The sequence below is a fragment of the Lates calcarifer genome, linkage group LG19 (genome assembly GCF_001640805.2).
Source record: "Lates calcarifer isolate ASB-BC8 linkage group LG19, TLL_Latcal_v3, whole genome shotgun sequence".
Lineage (NCBI taxonomy): Eukaryota > Metazoa > Chordata > Actinopteri > Centropomidae > Lates > Lates calcarifer.
The window spans coordinates 10,958,591-10,968,436 of NC_066851.1; the positions used below are offsets into that span (position 1 = coordinate 10,958,591).

Consider the following 9,846-nt stretch of genomic DNA (forward strand, 5'->3'; position numbering starts at 1 on the left):
ATCATTGGAATTGTAATGACAAGGTTTGGGTCTCTTCAATGGACTTTTTGGGGTAGGACACCCACAAACATGGCATTCCTGAGGGTAACATTGCAGCATATTAATGATATATTGCGCTGTGTAGATTACAAAGCTGGGGTCCCTTCTCATGCTTTACGGTTTCAGTCAACTTGAAACAGAATACCAAACCTTGTATTGAAACTACTTCTTGTTTAAAACATGGTGTTTGTAATGTGCTGTGTCATGTTGTAAAGGGACAGTTTACATATGGTTTAAATAGCAGTGGTGCACAGTTGGATGACAGCCTAACACGATTCAGTTACATATAGATTTTCTGTCAGATTGTTTAATTATTCTACTGTAAATATCCAAAATTTCTATAATTTCTTTTGGAAATTAAATTCAATTGACATTTTTTGGGAGAGACTATTGCATCACATTATAATGGCAAAATAAAGTAGGTGTGAGTTTGAAACTAAAACATGATTCATGCACCAAATGCCCTGAGGTGGATTGCAGCTGCCCAAACACTGAACATTATCCAGATTAATTGTTACATCAACCACAGGATGTGTCTGAACATTAGTTGCAAGAAAATATCAACAATTTCAAATTGAACACACACTGCAAAAAACAAAACAAAAACAAAAACAAAAAAACTTGACTTCTTTACTATTTCTAATAGGACATTTTTATTCAGGTTTTATTAGCCACATTATCATACTGTTAACATGCAACTAAGACATGTACGGGCACTAGTCAGTGAGAGGTCCTGCACATGTACGCTTTGATAGGGGCGAACGACCATTCTGGTGAGCCACAGGATTGAAAAAAGTACCCGCAGTATTTAGAAAAAAGGAAGGAGGAAAGAAAGTCCAATATTTTTAGTCCAAATTACAGTGTTGGAACAGTGCTTTGCACAGTCGAGTGTCCTGGGAGTGGAGTGGCATGATGGGTGAACGCTGGTGCCAAGCCCCACCCTCCCCACATTGTCCTCTCTGTGGACTTCCTGCACTCTCTTGTGCCCATCTGAAGGACCTCTGCCCTCCCCTTACCCTCCTGGCCGGGCTGACTGACAGCTCGGTTTCTGCCTCAGTCTGCCTCGTGAAATGGCCTCATATAAGCACATGTTAAGCCGGGGTTGGGACAGGGTCAATTCCTCAGGGATGCCTCAATCGCTAGACTACCAGCGCCTTCAGTTTCAGATCTCTGTCGTCTTTCTGTTGATACAAAGTGGGTGAAAAATATCACAGCCTGGTACAAATCTCAGTTCATGTAAGGTCTCTGAGTTGATGTGCCTCTGTGCTCCTCCACTGCTGGATGTCGTTGATGCCTCTGCATCCTGTGCTTAAAGCCGGCAACTCTCAGCATTACATGAGGAAGCATTAACTGATACACCACAGCATGGCTTATGATGCTGTGCCAACCACCCACCTAAAGCAGAGAAACAGCCACTCATGCTTTTCATGCATTCTCTCGTGAAACGTGCCTTGCTGCCCAAATATTTTTCCCTTGGAAAACCTGTGGTTAACACAGGGATGAGTGGGAGTGAGATGATTGCTAAACATTCTTTTAACTTTTATGCCAGCTGGAGTGCAGGTCACATTTGCATTTTTGAAGGTTGGTGAAACTGCTGCAGTGGATTTAATGTGGTGATTATTGCAGGATCATGAAGGGGAGGTTGAGAGGATTTTTTTCATACTGTACATGCATGATTCATTCAAGCCACTGAACGTGATTTAGTGGAAGAGGTAATGCATAATAAAACATCTAGAGTGAGTCACGGTTTCAGTCAGAAATGCAGGATTTTCTCTTGGAGTTTCTTTGTTTCCTTTATTTTCTTCCTCATTTTCATTCCAAAATAAGTCAGGAACATAGAAAACTGTAATATTTAAGTTGCTACTTTTAAAACTGGAGTGATTAATTTCAAAACTCTACAGATGTGCATTTATAACTGCTAAATAAAAACTTACATCACTGCTAATTTAAGCAGTAGCCAAACTTGTTGAGTTGTAAGAGTCCAAAGAGTAGCAGTGTGAAGGGATTTCTGAGTCAAGTTACTATACAAGTCTTAAATACACCCATAAAAAGTATTTTAAGACCATTTCTTTTGAATTTCTTCACTGTGAACCATTCATTTTGACTTCTTTATAAACCCCATTCTCCTTTCCTAAGGGGATTTTTTGCCTCCAGAATAACCAGTAAAGATGAGGAGGGGAAAAACATAGCCAAAAATAATTCTCCTCCTCCTCTTAAAAAAATGGGAAAAGCTGTTGGTAGGCAGGTAGTCCGTCTCCAGCTCAGCTCCCAGGAGGGGGGACTCCTGATGGAGTTGGGATGGACCGCCACAGGATTGGTGGATGGCTGTTCTCGGTGTGGCCCCATGCCAAGCCCTTATGTCTTTATATACTGTAAACAGATGACCGGACAGTCCTGAGTGTGCATCGCATCCACTCTGCCTCTCTCCATCTCCACTGCTCTCTCTCTTCAGGGCCTCCTCTCCTCTCTCAGTCTTTCACTCCAGCATCCACGAGGCTCCTTCTTCTCCTTCTCCTTCTTCTTCTCCTCAGTTCGTCTTTAAAAAAAAAAAAAAAAAAATTGACTCCAGCTCCTCTCTTCTCCTCCGGCTGTGAAAACAATGGCCACTCCGAGCCTGCTCCTCACTTTATCCGTGTGGCTTCTGGCTGGGAGCCTCATAGCGGAGGCGACTTACTACCGGCACCACCGCTACATCCCCCACTTCTACCGCTACCGGGAGCACTCCGCCAACACGGAGAACCTCCTCCCTGAGGTCTCCAACCCTGTGCCTGAAGTCTCGCAGCCCGGCGTGCCGACCTACCCCGAGATCCCCGAGGTCTTCCACCCGGCGCCAGAAGTCCTCCCCCCAATACCAGAGGCTTTCCACCCGGTGCCCGAAGTCGTGCATCCTGCACCTGAGCCTTACCACCCACCTGAGGTTTACCAGGCGGTATCTGAAGCCTCCTCCCCTGTCAACATGAGTCGGCTTTTCTATGGGATCATGTTTGACGCTGGGAGCACAGGCACCAGGATCCACATCTATAAGTTCATCCAGAAAGACCCTGGTAAGTGCAACAGTTTCTCTCTCTCTCTTTCTCCACCTCTCTCTCCCTCCCTCCCTAAACCAATAGCAGGGCTGTGCACATGCTGCTGGCTCCCACTCTGTCTGCTTGCTGTTAGGTCATTCACTGTGTGGTGTAAGGACAAACATGCACTGGCAAAGAGCATGGGCAATGCTGCTTCTAAAAGTAGCCAAGGTGGACATTTAATTTGCCTGTCTGACTCAACTGTGTAGGAAGCAGACCTCTAAAACTAGGAAATAGTAGGTGAAGTGTACAGTCTGATATCGTGAGTTGTAAAAGAAAAAAAAAACAACAACTATACTATACTATATACTATTACATGTACTAAGTTTCTCTTTGTGTATCCCCTAATATTATAGTTACCTTTCTGATTTATGATCTGTCTACTGACTTCTTTTTTTAGTTGAGCTGCCAGTTCTGGACAATGAAATGTACCACGCAGTGAAGCCTGGACTGTCTGCCTACAAGGACAACCCTGAAGAGGTATGTATGCATGTTTGCACCATCACTTATTATTCATTATCAGGTATATTAGGGAGTTGTTCATTGTCAGCAAACCAACAAAACCACTGGGATTTTCTCTGGGTTGGGCTCATGTGATGTAAACACAGTGTAATTACAAAAATGCCTCTCGCTGATGCTGTCACTACTGCCCACTCCTGTCTACTTTAATCTTACACATCTTAGTTTGATTATGAAATACCTGTTTTCCTTTCTGTTCTCTGGTTGGCCACAAATGTTAACTCTGACTGCCATCTCTCCTGCAGGGTGGCAACACCATCCGACAGTTGCTGAAAATTGCTAAGAAGACGGTCCCGGAGGAGGAGTGGAGGAGAACCCCGGTGGTCCTGAAGGCCACAGCGGGTCTGCGCCTTCTGCCTGAAGACAAGGCCAACGCTCTTCTGAAGGAGGTGAGGCACGTTTGCTCTCTCTCTGCCCTCAGACAGTTTGGCACAAACATCGCCCGTCCCGCCAAAGGAACGGGGATGAGAAACCACTAAGTGCTTACAAGTGTCACTGAAAAAGAAGGCAAGCATGTGGTGGCTATCATGTTGCAAAAAAACAGCTGTTGTGGGGTTGTGTGGAGTAACCATATTTGTCATTTAAAGTATTAAATCCAGGCTACTGTTCCAGCCATGCTTGTGGCTGAGTTATCTGTCACTCTAACAGAACAGACAGTTAGTCTGGCTGTTTGGCTGTGTAGTAGGCATTGTTTCAAGACACACAGTGGGTAGTAGATAATGATGATGCATGTTTTCCACAGGTACGAGATGTGTTTGATGAGTCCCCTTTCTTTGTGCCAAACAACAGTGTTTCCATCATGAATGGAACAAATGAAGGTAGGTTATCCTTCACACAAACACAGCAATTATCACAAAGAAAAGATTTTTGACTGAGACATTGTCTGACCAGGTGCTTTAACTGCCTCATTCACTGAAGATGTATCAAACAGAGCTGCTCTCATAACTCTTTTTACAAGAGGTCTGTTGCTACCTCATTGAGACAAATAAATATGCCAGTGTGAGTCGCTGTCCCACGCCCAATAATTTAGTGCGATCCTCCACATCACTCATTAAGACACCCTCGCCATGTTGTGTTTCATCAGGCCCTATGTGCCATTCATTATCCTCTCCCTTTATGAGCGCAATAACTTGACATCTGAGACAATGGTAATTACCTGGGCTGGTCTGCAGTCCTACATGTTGTTGCTTTGTTGGACCAGTGCTGGTGCTTTTAATATCAGCCTAATGAAGGAGAACATGACTAACAGACATTTTCGCCCCTGTTGCTGTTTTAGGTATCCTCGCCTGGGTCACAGTGAACTTCCTTACAGGTAAGACATTGCTTGTGTTTTGCTATGGTAGTGTTAGTGGTCAGGAGGCTCATATCTGAGGCTCCAGTGTACACAGGAGTCCGGCAGTGAGAGACTCTTGTCTCCTGTCTGAGGTTATGAGCTTGAATCACTGGCTTCACAGAAGTTGCAAAAACAAGCAATATTTCCCCACATTTTTTTCACACAGCCATGGTACCATCAAATTTATTTTAAATCCTCAAGCTTAAGATAATCCTTAAGCTTCAAACCAAAAAAGGTGTTTTCCCTCTTGGTGGGCACTGACACGATCTATAAGCATGAATCATTCTAGACACTAGTGGTCGTAAAAAGAGTAAAAAAAAAAGACACAAGATCACACAGCATGCTCTGTTTGTTGTAGTGATGATGAATAGCACCCTACCAGAATTTGATGAGTTTAACCTTGTGCTTATTTGCTGTAGGTCACTTGTACTCCAACACAAGGAGGACAGTGGGGATCCTGGATTTGGGTGGAGGATCAACACAAATCACATTCCTTCCTAAGTCAAGGGTAAATGAAATATTTGATGTGGCAAATACTTCCTTTTAAAAATGCTGTTAGCAAAAAACACACAACTAAACATATGTTATTTGTCCAACAGAAAACGATTCAGTCTGCTCCCCCCAGTTACATTGCCAGATTCAACCTGTTCAACCACACATATCAACTCTACACACACAGGTAAATAACAAAGAAGCTGCTGTATTCTCTATAGATTTGGTTTTAGAGTAAAACATATGTATTTATCTAAAAGCTTAACATAATGTTATGTCATTATCACGTAGTTACCTTGGAAATGGACTGTATGCGGCTCGACTGGCAACTCTTGGCGCACTAGGATCTGATGGTAGAGTATCTAGTACCTCTTATCACCTTTCTATTAGCATTCATTCTTTCATAAATGAAGTCACTGGAAGATGGCAAACCCTTTTTTGTTTTTGTTTTCCCCAGGTCTAGATTGGAAAATTTTCACTAGTTCCTGCCTCCCAAAAAAGTTCAGAGAAGATGTGACTTTTGGAGGAACCACCTACAAAGTTAGCGGGATTCCAGACGGTAAGATAAAAGCACTCTGAGGTTTTGATTGCCTTCCCAGTGCCTTGGATCCAGCGATCCGCGCATTCCTTTCTTTGCTCTGGAACACAATAGAGTACAGTATAATACAGTCTCACACGAGAACATTTATCCGCTGAAGTTTGTGTAACCTTGGCGCCAAACGCATGTTTTGTCATCCTCTCTCTCTCCGTCTTCCCTCTTGAACAATTATACTGCAGTCAACCTTGTATTTAAACGAAAAGAAAACTGTCAGTTAACTTCACAAATAAGGCAGTCACTCCCATACCACAGTCAAGTAGCCAAAAGATGCTGGGCTTGTCCCTGAGTTGTTATTTTTTTTGTGTAACGAGCGGCTTGATCTGGACCGCTCACAATTATGTGGTAAAAATAGACAGCCCAACAGGGCTGCACTAACTGCCACTCTTGTCAGCACATGGTTTTGCCGGCACAACCATGCCAACCATACCCATGGGGCGGTGTGAAACTTGTCCTTCTGGGGCTTCCCTTGTATATTATCTGGTGAGCCCCCCAGCTTCAACCCCTGGCTGACTTCAAACCGAGGCTCCAGCCTCTCCGGACTGCATTCCATCCATAGCTGCATCTATGCACTGTTTACTCTTACTTAGATCAGTCTGTTACAAAACTACAACTTCTGCCATGTCTTTCTCCAGGCTACGCAGGCTATAAGCTGTGCTACTATGAGGTGATGAAGGTCATCAAAGGAATAGTGCACCAGCCTTATGAGGTGAAGGGCAGCAGCATCTTCTACGCCTTCTCCTACTACTTTGACAGAGCTGTGGAGTCTGGCCTCATCGGTGAGTGGGCACAGACCAAAGATTCACCTTCCCAGCGCCATTATCTTTCATGCTAATTATCATCTTTTGCACAAAATAGGTATTCAAATTGCATGTTTGTTTTTTCCTGCGCAGATGGCAGCCGGGGTGGTGCGGTTGAAGTTAGGGATTTTAAGAAGAGAGCCAAGGAAGGTAAGAGTTACATGTTATCTTCACAAGGGTTGAATAAACTTGTGTATGAAACCAACAATCTTACAGGTTATATATATCAGTCGCCCCAACCACTGAAACTTCATGCAAAACAGTCTATGCTCTAAATACCAAAAGCACTAAAGCTTGTTTGTGCCCAAAACACTTGGTACAATGGCGCCAAATTGGCACGGCATCTCCTGTCAAAAAAGAATTTATTACAACAGTAAAATGTAACCGATTATTTGCTAAAATGTGTTATGGAGACGGATTATAACACAAGTATAGTTTATTATAGAGTAAATACATGTTAACATCACAATAAAATGTTTTGGTATGCTTAACCAATACACACCATGCTTATCAGCTCCAGTTTGTGACACTTGTAATGTCCGTGTAGAACCAGATTTATAGCAAGTAGGAATGAGTTGGTGTGGTGTTATGTGAGGCTGTTTGTGTTGTGAGAACACTGTCACATGGTCACGAGGAACAAGTCTGGCTCAGGCTGGGCTGGCAGCTGAGCTGAAGATGTCTGTCTGGCCCCAGGTGGGAGGGCACCTGACAGCCACACACCACCTGGGGGCTGACACATGCTCAAACACACACCAAAACACAAACACACACACACACACACACACACACACACACATACTGTCTACCAGGCTGTTTAACACCGCCACCCACCCGCAGCCTTGTGCTGACCCTCAGCCGTTCCTCCTCACACCTCCCTGTTTGTCCAGCCAAAAAAAACAGAAAGGTCATCTTTTAATCATGTAGCATAGAGGTTAGAAAAGGTATTTTTTTTGTTGATACATAGAACGTGACTCTATTGTCTGATGCAACAAATGCTTTTTTTGTCAGGTGCATGTGAAACCTGTGTCATGTCTGAGACCTGTGGCTTTTTGTGTTTGCAGTGTGCAACAAAATGACCAAATACCGTGCTATCAGCCCCTTCCTCTGCATGGATATGACATATATCACTTGTCTGCTAAAGGAGGGCTTTGGCTTCAAGGACAGCACTGTGCTGCAGGTGAGCAAATCAGAGCCAGGTTACTGTGGACAATGGATGTGGGAATCAAAGAAATACAAAATATGAAAAGCTGCAAGACAAAGCTTCATATTCAGTCTGTACAGCTTTTCACAAGACTTTTTTTTTTTTTTTTTTACAATCTGCATGACAGTAGGTGTGGGGAACAGTTTGCTTCTTTGTGGTTTTGACAGAGATCCTCCTCACTCTCTCTAACAGCTAGCCAAGAAGGTGAACAACGTGGAGACGAGCTGGGCCTTAGGGGCGACCTTCGACTACTTCAGAAACCTCAACATCCACTAAGGACAGCTCGCTGTTGCTGCAGCCGGCACTGAGAGGGACAGTCTGTCACTGTGGGGGCTTCCCTTTCCTCCATCCACCCTCAATCAGCCCACCCCCCTCACGGACAATCCTGGTCCCACCACCACAACCACCACCACCACCACCACCACGCTTCCTCACCTACCACACCACCACCCCTCCTCTTTTTCCTCAACCTCAGCACCCTGCGAACACTCTGAGAACTGTTGAAAAAAAGAGAAAAGAAATCACTATATTTTTATAAGGCCAGCTATTTCTACTGTATGTTGAGCTCATAACTGGTGGGCTGACTTTATTTTTGTAAAACGTTTACATTTTTGATTCCTTATGGGTGTCTGATCTGAAATGTCTTCCTCACCTACCTGTTAAGTGTATAGAGGGTAGTTTAGAAGCAATACAACCAGTCATGGTATTTTGGTGCTTACTGTGGTCCTGGTGTGCACTATACAGCACAGTGGAAAACCTTTAAGAGACTAGTTGCTGGAAGTGCAACCATAGTTGTCTTTCTAAACGCCTGTAAATCAATCTTTTTATTCTAGCCGGAAATTATCTTACAGGACCTTAATTCATTTTCCCCCTAGTCTTTGCAAGTTAGACAACATTATAACAACATTAGAAACTGAGCGGATGCAAACCATACAGCTTCTTTTCTTCAACTTTGCACATAACACTTTATCTCCAGATATTGTAGCTAAGACATGACCAGATGCTTCAATGTTGACTAAAGAGTTGTACATATTCATCGTGACTCAGGGGGGCAAAGAGAGTGCTGTGGGGAGCTGCCTCTCATAGACTGCGTTGTACAGCTTTTACAAGTATGAGGTTAATGCCTGTATTTTCAAAGTTCAGCCATTATTGTGTGTTTTGTCTAGAGTGGAAAAGTCCTTATCAAGCATGGCTAAATTGCAGGGGCCCCAGGTCTGAGCTGTTTTTTAGACCAGCAAAAGTTAAAAAACCTCTCATCAAGGGCAGATAGTTCATCCAACAACATAATTTTCAACCATCAAATACAACAAGAAGGTAAACAGAAATTATGTTAGAAAAAAAAAGGTTTAAAACCCATGACTCCATCACCTGTTGCTGGTTGCTCAAAAACATTAGTAATATTGAATTCTGTTTGTCATTTTTCTCGTGAACTGTACATATATTTAATGAACTGTGTGTTTATCTAATGCAGAGTATTTTAATTATCCTCATCAAATATTAACTCTTGGACTTTCTGTGTAACTGCTCTCTAAGCCATGCCTTTGCTGTCTTTTCAATATTCAACATGTTCAATAACTACTGCTGTATATACATAATGTAAACTTATATTAGTGAAATACTTTGACAGGAACTGCTTTTACATTGCAAGAACTTTATGCTGCACAATTGCTCAGAAATGCCTCTATGTTCATCAGTAAGAATAACCTGATGACTGACAATATGTAAATTGTTGTTTTTATTAAATCCAGTGGAATAAGTGTATACTATACATGTATGTTTTAATAAAACGTGAAAAATGCGCT

General features: G+C 43.0%; 1 protein-coding gene across 1 annotated transcript; it reads left to right on the top strand.

Moving 5' to 3' along the window:
• The first annotated feature begins 693 nt into the window (after nt 1-693).
• Nucleotides 694-9,842, top strand: entpd5a (ectonucleoside triphosphate diphosphohydrolase 5a). The gene is made up of 13 exons (XM_018690186.2): nt 694-3,083; nt 3,505-3,584; nt 3,869-4,012; nt 4,366-4,441; nt 4,900-4,935; nt 5,376-5,464; nt 5,556-5,635; nt 5,740-5,801; nt 5,906-6,007; nt 6,679-6,822; nt 6,937-6,993; nt 7,905-8,020; nt 8,237-9,842. The coding sequence occupies exons 1-13, from the start codon at nt 2,639-2,641 to the stop codon at nt 8,318-8,320; spliced, it is 1,515 nt and encodes a 504-aa protein (XP_018545702.1). The 5' UTR covers nt 694-2,638; the 3' UTR covers nt 8,321-9,842.
• The last annotated feature ends 4 nt before the right edge of the window (nt 9,843-9,846 follow it).

Bases quoted from the DNA above. Each gene is read 5' to 3' on its own strand.
- entpd5a (XM_018690186.2), top strand. From the start codon at position 2,639: ATGGCCACTCCGAGCCTGCTCCTCACTTTATCCGTGTGGCTTCTGGCT. The intron at 3,084-3,504 runs GTAAGTGCAACA...TTCTTTTTTTAG, and splicing joins GTTCATCCAGAAAGACCCTG to TTGAGCTGCCAGTTCTGGAC. The intron at 4,936-5,375 runs GTAAGACATTGC...TATTTGCTGTAG, and splicing joins CACAGTGAACTTCCTTACAG to GTCACTTGTACTCCAACACA.